The following is a 14674-nucleotide window of genomic DNA, read 5'->3' on the forward strand; positions in this document are numbered from 1 at the left end:
CATGGATAATCGATATCAGCACACATCGATAGCATACGAGGGGCTTGGCTTTTTTTTTTTTACAGTCTATAGCTGTAACATTAGAGCAGGGTTGCCCACGTTTTTCTTACGAAGAGCAAAAAAAAGTTATAATTATTGGATTGAGTGTTGTGTGTGAGCCAAAATGTTGCGTAACTGTATATGTCATGGTAATTGCAAAAGTTTTATAGACCATTTTGAGGAATGTAAATAACAATGGTTCACACTTATCTCCTGTTTTACATTTTTCATTTCCATAGCTTCCGAGAATCCTGAAAGGTCCACATATTGATAAATAATGTTACGACAGCTGTTTTAACGTTAGGATATGATTCAATTGCCTCTTGTTACATTTGTTAAAATAGTTTGAAAACAAGCAGGAAATGTTCATGGGCCAGTGACATAATGGACCTCCTAGTCTCTCTTCTCAGATGGAATGGTGGACCAAATTGGTAATCAAAACATGTTCACACAGAAGACAGTAAACATCCACAATAGGGTTTCATATTTTTTGTAAAACTTGACAATATTATAACCGTACAGGGTAAAAAACAAATATTATACAGTTATATTCAGATTTGGAACATCAATAGACAACATGTAATTAGTACTATAAAATAAATTGCCTGGTCAAACTTGACTTTTTTTGCACTGGTATTTGGTAATGACGAAAGCTGAGAAACATCTTCACAATGAGGCTTATTGTATTGAATCTTTTTATATTTTGAAAGAAACATCTCAGGTCAAAATTAAAAACATGCTGATTAAATAAAAGTACCTATAAATCCCTTTAACTGCCTGCTCTACCAAATGGTTGACCAAGTTTTGACTGTTTTAAATAATGACTGTTAAAGTAATATAAAGAAACCATTTTAAATAAAGGTTTACACACAGCATTGTTGGTTTACAAGAAAATCAAACAAACATAATCCTTTGCACTAGCCTACTACACTTGATTTGGAAAATAAACAAGAAAACATGTAATATGAGAAGTTGAATTATTTTAGGACATACTTTAAAAAATAAAGATCTTTTAGTATTCTAAAATTTTTTATTTTGATTATTTACGTAAAATAAATTGGTTTTACATTTCATATTTTCAGATTTTTCATAATATATTTATTAATTCCGGTACTTTTACCATAAACCAACATATCAACCATTTGATAGAGGTTGATGTTTCAGAAATGATGGAATGTGTTGAAAAAATGCATTGAGTGTGTTAACTAGTGAAATTAGGAGTTAAGAAATGCAATCCAAATTTGTTGTTGTTGTTGGTGGTGGGGCAGTTAAAAGGTTAAGTCAGGGGGATGAAAAAATGTATATCTGGTGTCTATCTAATTTTCGTCAATGAATTAAAACCAGTGGTGTACAGTAACAAATTACAAATACTCAAATTACTGTAACTGAGTAGTTTTTCTCAGAAATTGTAATTTACTAAGTAGTTTGGAAAATGTGGACTTTTACTTTACCTTGAGTACATTTTTAGTGCAGTATTGGTACTTTTACCCCACTACTTTCCATCAACCTGCAGCCAATACTTAATTTCCTGTCTATTAGGAAAAGACAAATCTGTCCTGCGATGCCTGTCCAATTAAATTGCACATAAAAAGTAAATCACATCATACAGAACTAAGACATGCAGAAAACTGTTTGGAAGTGTTTAAAGTATCCAAGAAGATAGTTTACACGCAATGACCGGTTAAGCTGAATGTCACTGATGAGAAGATAATGGATGTTTACAGTATGATGACCGAAATGGCCCTGAACAATAACTATGCAGAATGTTACATTTACACACACAAATGACATGTAAACGCATCAATCTTTCCCAGCATAATACTCACTACTCTTGAGTACTTTTAAAAAGGCTACTTTTTAATCATACTTTGAGTAATATTTACAACAGATATGTTAACTCTACATGCACTACATTTTTGGGCAAGTAATGGTACTTTTACTTGAGTATGATTTTTCATTCTTTCCACCACTGATTAAAACTGATTATTCTTTGGCCACTTATCGGTGCAAAAAAGTGGTGTATTTCTTCTAAATAAAATAATATTTAATTTGTGCTTCAGCTATGTAGGTTATTTGGTGACAAATTTGAGCATTTGCTGGACAAATACACATAGTGTAATAGGAAAATTGCTGACAAAGTGTAAAAAAAAAAAAAAAAGTCATTGCTCATCATGAATGTCTGGACCAAGACATACTTCATTTAAAACATTTTCCGACCCTCTTCCAATTTGATTGGTTGCCTGGATTGGATCAGCATTACCAAAGAACTCTGATGTGATACATAGAATGCGTGTTATCATGAAGAATAGGGTGAACAAAGGCAATATTATTAAATTAATGATTTTGTGATTTAAATGCTGTATATATAACTTAGCAATATAATGCAAATGGGTTTAAAGATTATTGTGAAGATTAAGCAGAACATTAAATAAATTAATCCACTGTAACGTTACAGCACAAAACAATGTAAATACTATAAAAAGAATTCAAACTGGGTCATTAGGAAATATAAACGATAACAGCAGGAAATATGCACAATGTTTTCATCATGAAGGTTGTGAATTTCTGCTTATTGGTCTTCACTCTCCAGTTCAGTTGGTGGCAGTGATGCGCCAAATGAACACGAGGAACATTATTTCAGCGAGGTACCATTTGTCGCATTCTCGTTGGCTGTTTGTCGTGAAGCCGCAATCTGATTGGCTGTAACACACATCGCGTCGTGAAAGAGCTGATGGGCTGCATTATAACCTAAGAATTTTTACCGCTGTAAACATTGTTTAAACGTTTTAAATAGTATCGTTGGTTTAGCTCTTGAGCGTTAGCAGAGCTATTTTAAAGGTAAGTTTTATCTTTATTTGCTTTCATAATTAAAATTCTGTCTTAGTCACAGTCATAGAACATGCTAAAACTGCAGTGTAACTGTTTGATATAACAGTTAATTTCGAATGCATTTTCAGTGTTGTAACACCTGTTGAAAAAATCCATGAGACATGGATAATGTCTAAATTTTCAAATCAGTTTTCGAGACGCCAAGACGTGACTCGTCCAAAGATCCTTGATATGAGGCAGACATGCAGGGCCAACAGGCAGATTTTCAATTGCCTGTCAAAAAATGAGCTGACCTCCTCCCTTTGTTCTTGACCCTTGTAAATGACTGATTCCGTGATTCGAGAAACGTATTATTTTTGCCTCATAAATAATTAGAATTTGCCACTATGTCAGAAGAAATTTTGCTGTACACTTTACCAGGTTATTTTATTAAAAGGAGAGTTCACACGATCATGAACATGCTTCCAAACTCACCATCACTTCATTTCAAACCTAGATATGAGTTTATTTCTTCAGTGGAATCAGAGGTGGATTTAACCAATAAGGTATCCTTTCCTGTGGATTTAACCACAGGAAATCCGAGGACCCCCCAAATAAATACCTAGAAATATAAATGATACCTATAAATTATATATAACATTGCTTTATGTCATATTTTGTAGAGTGGGGGTCTAAAAATGTAAATTTGAATGTAATTATTACATCTGTGCAAATGTGTCCACAACCTTCAATAATAGACCAGTCCAGCAGTCAAATCATTAAAGATTTAGTTTTAAAAACAAAATAGTTCATTTATTATTTTTAGTTGTAAATCTTAGGAAAACAAATCGTTTCAAAAGTTTTACAAATCAGGTTATCTTCCGTCCATTCCATATGCGTGTTCACACACACAAAAAGGAAAACTAAGAAAAGTCAATTTTTCATTTTTTGGTTTGCTCACAAAAAAATCCATTAAAAAAAAGCAAGATTTTGGTTCGATTTTTTTTTTTTTTTTTTTTTTTTTTTTTTTTTTTTTTTTTTTTTTTTTTCAACTTGGTGTAGGAAAATGGATAAACGACTTTAAAATTCATTATACACATGTAGGCGGTGCTGAAACGCCAATCTGAGCTTGTGATGTCACCCTCAAAATAATAGTCCTCTACAAATCAGCTCCAACCTTTTAATTATTAATTCGTTTTCTTTTCAGCTTAGTCCCTTTAGTAATCTGGGGTCGCCACAGCAGAATGAACCACCAATTATCCAGCATATGTTTTATGCAGCATGCCCTTCCAACCACAACCCATCACTGGGAAACACCCATATGCACTTAATCACACACATGCACTACGGCCAATTTTAGCTTACCCAATTCACCTATACCACATGTACTTGTAGGGGAAACCGGAGCACCCGGAGGAAACCCACACTAACACGCAGAACATGCAAACTCTACACTGAAATGCCAAATGACCCAGCCGAGGCTCAAACCAGTGACCTTCTTGATATGAGGCGATCGTGCAGCACACTGCGCCACTGCGTCGCCCCCTTTTAATTATTATTATTTAATTATATATATATATATATATATATATATATATATATATATGTATATATATAAATAAACTAAGTTTACATATTCTATCATTTGATCAATTAGCAGTATTATTGGGCGTTTCAACACCGCCTACATGTGTATAATGAATTTTAAAGTTGTTTATCAATTTTCCTACCCTGAATCAAAAAAAACTAAAATCGAGCCAAAATAGAAATTTTTTTTGTGAGCAAACAAAATAATGAAAAACTGCAGTTTTTTAGTTTTCCTTTTTTTTGTTTGAAAACAGATATGGAATGGATGAAAGATACCCTGATTTTTACAAGGTGCTTTACATGTTATTATTGTTTTGCATTAAGATAAAATGTAGAAAAGGAAATGGAACGATATGAGAAAAAATAATATTTTTTAAAAATTGCAAAAGGTGCATTTTAGGGCTTTTGGGCCCCAAAATCACAAAATCTGCCCCTCAGCGGAACACAATAGATAACGTACTTTTGAATAATGCAAAAAAATCAAATGGTTTTGTTTACATTGGCCTCCATGAAGAAAAATGTATTGTATGTTCCTCAGAAGAAATAAAGTCATAGAGTTTTGACAGTACGTGAAGGTAAGTAAATTATGATGAAGTAAAAATTTTTGTGACTTATAAATTTAACCAAAAGTATTTGCCACATCCAATAAAGAAAGAGAAATATAAAAATATATAAATCTAGGGTAGGGTGAAGTCATCATATTTCATAATATGGATATTACTTAATAGTTATTTTTGCTGCAAATTTTTATAAGTATTTTAGTTAATTTCGCTGTGGCAACCCCTGATGAATAAAGAGATTAAGTCGAAGCAGAATGTATGAATGAATGAAATCAATTCACAAATGAGCCAATAATTATTATAGTACAGTTTAGGTGGATCTACTCTAAGTGGCAGTCTTGAAACAAGCAGCATCAAAGAGGTCAGGAGGAGTGTCTAGTTGTGGTGCCACATTATGGATAATCTGCAATGTATTTATCATACTGCTTGGAAGGTCTTCCAGAAGATCTTTGATGTATTTTAGTCTTGAAGTTATTTTGTGTTAGCAGGGTCATGGGTCATGGAATTTCTAGAATATCATGGATTTCTAAAAGGTCTGTTTCATATAGCCAGACATTGAAAGTCAGGAATTTGTATTTTATTGTTCATGTCATGGAATTTCAAGGATTTCAATTTGAGTTTCCATTGATTAAAATGTAATGCGTCTATTCTATATATATTTTAATTGTAATGTTTCACACCTGTTGTTACGGTTAGGCTATATTTCATCTCCATTTTATTAATATCATGCTCATTTACTTGCAGTCACTTAAGTTAAATGCAGTCACTGTAGATGTTAACAAAGGCTAGCATGTCAGGATAATAAAGATTTTAAGAGTTTTGGCTTCAAAATAACCACTTCAGCGTTTGCCACACCAAAAGTAAGTGCAAAAGTAAGTTTATTAATTTATAAGTAAGTAGGAAAAAATAAGTAAATTCTTCATTGTTGTTCTCATAGTGGCTATTAAAGTCCTTCAAAAAGATATTCAAGGTAAAAACCATTTTAAAATAATGCAAAGCATAACAGTGGCCTGTTTTTCTGTTCATTATAGATCAGTTTACTGGAATTTTTTATTTTTACAAAGATTCTGAAATGACTTTTTAATAAAAATCTGTTGAGGAATAATATTAAAATTAGGAATTATCAGACAGATTAATGCTTCAAACAATGAGATTATTGTGGATTTATCACAAATAGGGCTTAGTATGTCTGTGCTAGATTTTATGGATTATATATTTTTAGTTTTTTGTAGATTTTGCCATTGAGTCTGTAATAAAGATTGATTTTTGAATCCGTGTACCTAAAGGAATAGTTATTGATAGTGATTTCAATATTGATATTTTGAAAATCTGGATAAAACCCTTTTCAAATGTTTGTATAGACTACTTTTAACTGAAAAAGTATTATCTTAATATTTTTTTTTAGATTCTTGTTCTTTAAAAGAATGTCTGTTTTAGTTTATTTTATATTATGTAGTTCAAGAGAGATGTTTTTACTTTTTAAAGTGTTTAAAGTGTGCACTGGTGGTCAAAAACCATGTTCAGCAAATATTCATCCATGGGATTTGGGATTTGTCTCTCTTGTTAATTTTTTTAAAAGATATGAGGAAAAGAATGAAGATGTGCACAATCTGTTGTTATGGTTAGGCTATTTTTTATCTCAATTTTATTAATATCATGCTCACTGTAGATGTTAACATAGGCTAGCATGTCAGGATAGTTCAAATTTTGAGAGCTTTGGCTATGGAATGGCCACTTCCAAGTTTGCCACACCAAAAGTACGCAAGTGTAAAAGTAAGTTTATTAAGGTAAAAGTAAGTAAGGAAATGTAAGTAAATTCTTCATTGTTGTACTCATAGTGGCTATTAAATTCCTGCAAAAAGGTATTCAATATAAAACCATTTTCAAATTATGCACAGCACAACAGTGGCCTGTTTTTCTGTTCATTATAGATTGTGGAAATTCAGCTTTTAGTCAGTGAAACCCAGGAAAAAATCAGAATATATTTACGTGGGAACCCTGTATTAGTGGGCTGCACAATATTAGAAAAATCTGATATTGCGATATAAATATTGACCTTATTCTTCATGTATGAGTGCAGCCATTTGAATCCTTTTGGCTTGAGATTTGCGGTCTCATTTACTTCCATTAATTTTTAGACAATAAAAACAGCTCATTATGCTGCTTGATGTTGCAAATTGATATTTTCTTATTATATTATTCTGCTTTGTTTGTCATGAACTAGCCTGTTTGTAGAGCAAGTAGTTTGACAGTTTTTTTTTTTTTTTGTCGTTTATTATTCCTAGTCATTTCTCCCACAGGCAACCTAATCGGAAGTTCTAAAACAATAGCAAAAACAAGCACACTTCCGCTATGAAGAATAAGGTCAATAGTTTCAGAAGATGGTTTGAATAGCTCTATTTGACAGTTTTCTGGGGAGTCTAACAGTATTGGGTACATAAATGTAATAATCACAATGCAAAAAATCTTTTCCTACATTTGTCTTGTTTCTAATCTAAATATAAAAATTAATTAGAGTTTTTTGCTTGTTTTAAGGAACTGATCTGCCAGTGCGCAAGGGAAAGAATCATTTTCACTTTGAAATGTAAATATTTGGACTAAAAACAAGACAAACATTCAAAGTAAGAAATGTTTTTTTTTTTTTGCATAAATCATATTAATTGCCTATAAATACAGTGATTTAAATACAATTCTGTAGCTCCTGGTTAACTATAACTTAGACTGGACATTGCATATCTTACTGATGTGACTATTGCGCATGCACACATTGCGATATCGATGCTGAAACGATATATAGTGCAGCCCTAATTATTAGTATTGTGGACCCCATGTTTTAATGTCTTTGAAAGAATATTTCAGTTTATGTCTATATCTTTTTTTTTTTTTTTTTTACATCTATAGCTTTCTTAAAGATGTCTTTCCATGCTGGCCGTGGATGCCCGAGGGGTAGACTACCCGCTCCGGGCCAAATGTATCGTCTTGCTCCCCCACGATATCACTACGACCCTCCCGCTGCTCCCGGACCTGTCTATAACCCCCAGGGCGGCAGCAGCTACATGCCACCTCATCCTGACTTCATGCAGTTCCACTTCCCTCCACCATCACAGGCTTCTAACACCCTGCCTCAGTGCCCCATGCGTCCACCAGTCTTCACAGAACCACCCCCTTTTCCACCACCTCCTCCTCATAGCTCAGATGGCTCAACTCCAATGCCGATTCAGAGCTCTTATCCCTACATGATGCCCAATATCCCTCCTCCACCCCTGCCACCTGTGCCCCCCTCAGTTCCACCCTCCATGCCCTACCCACCATCATACCCCATGAGCTACCCTCCACAGCCCCAGCTTCCACCTCCACCCAGCTTTAACCCAGCTTATGCTCAGCCTAGTGGTTCCTTCAAACCTGAACGTTCCCGCCCGCCTCTTCAATACAAGACGGATTCCTGTTCACGTTCACCTGAGAGACGACACCATGATGACCACCGGCACAGGGGCCACAGTTATAGTGAATATGGAAGCAGACACAACCGAGATTTTGGAGGAGAGAAACGGGACAGGGGGTGTAGTTCAGAACGGAGGCGCTCAGACAGTCCTCGGCGGTGTAAATCCGACTATGACCGAGGACGTGTGCCTTCGAGACACCGCAGCAGGTAATGTGCTTCACCTCTCATTTTTCTCATTTTCTATTGATATAGAATGATGTTGTTTTATTGGGGTCATCTGATAATTCACTTGCGCATAAGATTCCTCTTTAAACATGCTATAGACCTTTATTAAAGATGCTCAAATAAGTTTGTCTTGTTCACTTTGCTGCATTTGAGCCTTTTTAAGTGTAAATCATTTTGGTTACGTTGACCAAAATAACCAGATAAGCCTTCGCAATTTGAACATTTAAGTGAATTTTAAGACATCCAAACTCATAAACCTTTATAAGCTCTTGAATAAGCAAATACACACAAAATAGTCGCAATATACTGTATCCAGTTTGGTACTTTTTTATCTTTATTTTTATTTATTCTTTGTTTGCGACATTATAAATCGCCTGTACTTTATTCGTTTGCGACATTATAATCGCCAGTATTTTATTCATCTGCGACATTATAAATCTCGAGTAATTCACTAGTTTGCAACAACGAATTTTGGGTATTTCACTTGCTTACGACATTATAAATCTTGAGTATTTAACTAGTTTGCGACATTATCAATCGCCAGCATTTTATTTGTTTGTGACATAAATCATCAATACTTTATTCGTTTGCGACATTATAAATCGTCAGTATACTTGATTTATTTTCGACATTATAAAATGCCAGTATTTTATTTATTTGTGACATTATAAATCGTCAGTACTTTATTCGTTTGCGACATTATAATTATCAGTAATTTATTCATTTGCGACACTATAAATCTCATGTAATTGACTGGTTTGCAACAAGGAATTTTGGGTATTTCACTAGCTTAAAACATTATTAGTCTTGAGTATTTAACTAGTTTGCAACATTATAAATAGCCAGTATTTTATTTGTTTTCGACATCATGAATCAGTACATTACAAATCACCAGCATTTTATTTGTTTCCGTCATCATAAATCGTCAGTACTTTATTCGTTAGCGACATTATAATCATCAGTACTTTAATCATTTGCGACATCATAATCATCAGAACTTTAATAGTTGCGACAATATAAATCTCAAGTACTTCACTAGTTTGCTACAATGAATTTTGGGTATTTTACTAGCTAACGACATTATGAATGTTCAGTATTTAACTGTTTTGCAACATTATCAATCACCAGCATTTTATTTGTTTTCGATATTATAAAATGTCATTACTTTATTTGTTTTCGACATTAGAAATCTCGAGTAATTCACTAGTTTGCGACAATGAATTTTTGATATTTCACTAGCTTACAACATTATGAATCTTGAGTAGTGAATTAGTTTGTGACATTATAAATTGCCAGTATTTTATTTCTTTGCGACATTATAAATCATCAGTACTATATTCATTTGTGACATTATAAATCTAGAGTAATTCACTAGTTTGCGACAATGAATTTTGGATATTTCACCAGCTTACAACATTATAGATCTTGAGTCTTTAACTATTTTGTGACGTTATAAATCGCCAGCATTTTATTTGTTTTCCACACCATGAATCGTCATTACTTTATTTGTTTTCAACATTATAAATCGCCAGTATTTTATTTGTTTGCGACATTATAAATCATCAGTACTTTATTCGTTTGCAACATTATAAATCTCAAGTAATTCAGTAGTTTGCGACAATGAATTTTGGGTATTTTCACTAGCTTATGACATTATAAATCTTGAGTAACTAGTTTGCAACATTATAAATCACCTGTATTTTATTTGTTTGCGAACTTATAAATCATCAGCACTTTATTAGTTTTAAATCGCCAGCATTTTATTCGTTTGGGACATTATAAATCGTCAGTACCTTATTCAGTTTGGTACCCTTGTAAACAGTAGGTAATGGATACCCTTGAAAACACTAAGTGTCTCAATAAATAGCTAAGAAAGAAATAGAATGTGTTATTTTTATTAAAGTGACTGCATTGTAATTCACTACATACAGTTGAAGTCAGAATTCAAGCCCCCCTGAATTATTAGCCGCCCTGTTTATTTTTTCCCTCAATTTTTGTTTAATGCAGAGATTTCTTCAACACATTTCTAATCATAATAGTTTTAATAACTCGTATCTAATAACTGATTTATTTTATCTTTGCCATTATGACAGTAAATAATATTTTACTAGATATTTTTCAAGACACTTCTATACAGCTTAAAGTGACATTTAAAGGCTTAACTAGGTTAATTAGGTTAAGGCAGGTTAGGGTAATTAGGCAAGGTATTGGATAAAGATGGTTTGTTCTGTAGACTATCGAAAAAATATAGCTTAAAGGGACCTTAAAATGGGTTTTAAAAAATTAAAAGCTTCTTTTATTCTAGCCAAAATAAAACAAATAAGACTTTCTCCAGAAGAAAAATATATTATCAGACATACTGGGAAAATTTCCTTGCTCTTTTAAACATCATTTGGGAAATATTTAAAAAAAGAAAAAAATTCAAGGGGGGCTAATAATTCTGACTTCAACTGTATGTGTATTAGGGCTGCACAATATATCATTTCAGCATCGATATCACAATGTTCAAATCTGCAATAGTCACATTCCAGGATCTGCAATGTCATGTTGGGATACATAAAACCTGACATAATCTATTGGTTTTAATAGTGTAAAAGGCTTTCATTTTATAGTATTTTTAGGCCTTGCGATTGTTAGATTTCAAGCTAATTTAAACCATTTCTTGGGCACAAGAAATTCACAAAAAAAGTTTGCCACTTTAACAGAAATGAATCGTAATGACTATACAGTGTTAACTTACATTTGATTAGTTTCTCAACCTTAACGCTGTTAGACTCCACAGAAAACTATAAAGCTCTGTTTATTTCATTTTTTTCTTTGTTCTATTGTTTTTATCTGTGCTTTTAATTTTATTTGGCATATTTTTGTATATTTTATGCAGATGCATTCCCCTAAAATGATAAATTCTTTCCAGTGAAATTCTATTTAAATTGCAATATATTGCAGAAAAACTCAATATCACAATGTCAGTTTTTTTCCGATATCATGCAGGCCTAGCATTTATGGATGTATGTATTGTTATTGTGCATACATTGCAATATGAATACAGTTTCACCAGATGACTTGACTATATCTATTTAGAAATAATTTATAATTCTAGATTGATTGGGATGATTCTGTAGGGCAGTGCATCTGCAGAAAATAAAATAAACAACAACAATACAATAATCTACAAGCAAGCATACATAATACAATAAGATATAAATAAACCGTGTTTTATGGTTTTATAGTTGTAGTCTTCATTTTATCAATAATTCAATAAAATGAATCCTTATTATAGTTACAAACAGTACAATTTCTTGTTGCCTGTTTGCTTTAAAAATCATTAAACAGTCACAGGCCTCAAAAATGCATGCAAATGATGAATTGTAATTTGTAATCCACATTGCAAATCCTGCGATGTGACTATTGCAAATGATTACATTGAGATATCGATGCTAAAACAATATTTTGCAGCCTTAATATGTGTGTATGTATGCGTGTGTGTATGGGAATTTATTCTCCAATATTTTACTAGTTAGTTTGCAAGATACTAGTATTCAGATTAAACTGTTTAAACGTTGCCCAGCACGTTTAAACATTGCCAATCTTTAGATCTTCCAAAAGATTCCAAAAATCTTAAGGGCAATAATAATACTGTCTTTAGCAGTTGGTAAAACTACAAATATTTCCTTTAGTTTAACTGGAATAGAAAAATAAGAAAAGTGTAATGTATACAATTGAAGTCAGAATTATTAACCCTTCTGAATTTAGCCCCCCCCCCTGTTTTTTTTTTCTCATATTTCTCAAGAAACACGAATTCAGCTTAAAGTGCAGTTTAAAAGCTTAACTAGGTTAATTAGGCAAGTTATGGTAATAAGGCAGATCTTAAATATGTATAACGATAGTCTGTTCTGTAGAGAGTTGAAAAAAATATTGCTTAAGGGGGCTAATAAAGCTGACCTTAAAATGTTTTTAAAAAATTAAAAACTGCTTTTATCCTAGCCGAAATAAAACAAAAGAATTATAGTAAATACTGTGAAAATGTCCTTGCTTTGTAATTCATAATTTGGGAACTATTTGAAAAAGGAAAGTGACAGAATATTTAGTTCCTCCTGAGAACCTGAAACCCACGATTAATTTGTACATAAACGAAACATGGCAAAGGGAATGGGGCAACTGCATAAATAATAAATTACATGAAATTAACCCTGAAAATAAATGAAAGACACTTAGCAAGTTGTAATTGTGAGACCAGGCATGATCAAACGGTCTATACTAGATGTCGAATTGGACAGTCTAGGTTGACTCATTTGTATTTACTCAATAACGAAGCACCACCTAAATGCAATTACTGCCAGACTGCTCTTACCATGAAACATATTTTGTTGGAATGTGGAAGTTTGAATGCAATTAGACAACATTTTTATAAGGAGAGTACTTTGATGGACATTTTTTAAAAGGTACCACCAGGAAGAATCTTAAATTATTTATCAAAAATTTAACTAAAAAAATCATATTTTAACTATGAATATATTTTTGTGAATTTAATTTATTTATATTTTATATATTTGTCTATGAAACATATTATTGTGAAAGAAAGAAAGAAAGAAAGAAAGAAAGAAAGAAAGAAAGAAAGAAAGAAAGAAAGAAAGAAAGTCACAGGAGGGCTAATAATTTTGACTTCAGCTGTATATATTTCCATCCACTAGAGAACGCTATCGGCACAGAGACGATCCAGGTTCACCCCCCTCAGACAGACATCGGAAACACGTTCGCAATCGCTCAGCCAGTCGAGAGAGAAAGCGCCGCCGTGTGGAAGAGGATAAAGAGAGGAGAACAGATGGATCTTCAAGCAGTCGAGAAAGGTCTGTGAACTCCAGCAGGAGCAGAGATGCTGAGGAGGTAACCATCGACCGCCACGAGGAGGAAAGAGGACCGGAGGAGCTACACAAACCTGCCTGGATCCGCTGCACACATGCTGAGAACTACTACTCCAATGATCCCATGGACCAAGTGGTAAACACAGTAGTGAATAGGCTTCTGCTAGTTTTCAGGTTTTCTTGCTTCAGTTAATTGCTGAAGCTTTTATAATGGTATATTACTACAATGTTAATACGTATATTGTATTGCTTTGTTACATACTTGTAAAACAGTAAATGTCAATGCATTAAAATCAGCAGCGAGAAATAGCCTTATTCTAGTTATACAAGTTAATTTAAAAAAATCTGCTGATTTTAAGTTATTAACTCCATTGAATAAAATGATTATGGTTTGAATGTGTTATTAGACAATAACTAAGAAATTAACATCATCTAACATTTAATAAATGCTTTTGTAGTTGTCATTATGACTTTAGGTAAAAGAACTGATATTTACAAATAGAGACTTACTATACAGAGTTAACAAACAAAAGGCATATAAATGGAATTTTCAATGAGATTAGCATGTGAAATTTAGAATTCTTGAAATTAAATAGCTTATTAAGTATTTACACATTTGGTTTAGTTTTGAACACGGATGGCAGACATGCGGAGTCACAGAAAATCTTGGAAGTTAGCCTTAGTAAGCTGTATTCATTTATTCACTCATTTTCTTTTCAGCTTAGTCCCTTTATTCATCAGGAGTCGCCACAGCGGAATGAACCGCCAACTTATCCAGCATATGTTTTATGCAGCAGATGCCCTTCCAGCTGCAACCCATCACTGGGAAACACCCATACACTCTCATTCACACACGTACACTACAGGCAATTTAGCTTACCCAATTCACCTGTACTGCATCTCTTTGGACTTGTGGGGAAAACTGGTGCACCCGGAGGAAACCCATGGGAACACAGGGAGAACATGCAAACTCCACACAGAAATGCCAACTGACCCAGCTGAGGCTCAAACCAGTGACCTTGCTGTGAAGCTATCGTGCTACCTACTGCGCCACCGTGTTACCCCCTACTTGAAATTAGTTATTATTTTTATTTCACTTGAAATTTAACCAGGCATTTTTAATGATTTTCTTATATGGTTGTTCCATGTCA

At 33.2% G+C, this 14674-nt stretch overlaps 1 protein-coding gene across 2 annotated transcripts in view; it reads left to right on the forward strand.

Annotated features, from left to right (window-relative positions):
- The first annotated feature begins 2745 nt into the window (after positions 1 to 2745).
- The window catches only part of drosha (drosha ribonuclease III), a 45617-nt gene continuing 33688 nt past the window's right edge, over positions 2746 to 14674 (forward strand). Inside the window, exons 1-4 of one of the 2 annotated variants that reach the window (XM_056469650.1) lie at positions 2746 to 2877; positions 7530 to 7615; positions 7896 to 8643; positions 13353 to 13659. In XM_056469650.1, coding sequence (XP_056325625.1) covers positions 7907 to 8643; positions 13353 to 13659 — 1044 coding nt within the window. In that variant the 5' untranslated portion in view covers positions 2746 to 2877; positions 7530 to 7615; positions 7896 to 7906. The remainder of the gene's footprint in view (positions 2878 to 7529; positions 7616 to 7895; positions 8644 to 13352; positions 13660 to 14674) is intronic. The other variant, XM_056469649.1, reaches the window with a different exon arrangement.

Source organism: Danio aesculapii, chromosome 12, assembly GCF_903798145.1.
Source record: "Danio aesculapii chromosome 12, fDanAes4.1, whole genome shotgun sequence".
Classification (NCBI taxonomy): domain Eukaryota; kingdom Metazoa; phylum Chordata; class Actinopteri; order Cypriniformes; family Danionidae; genus Danio; species Danio aesculapii.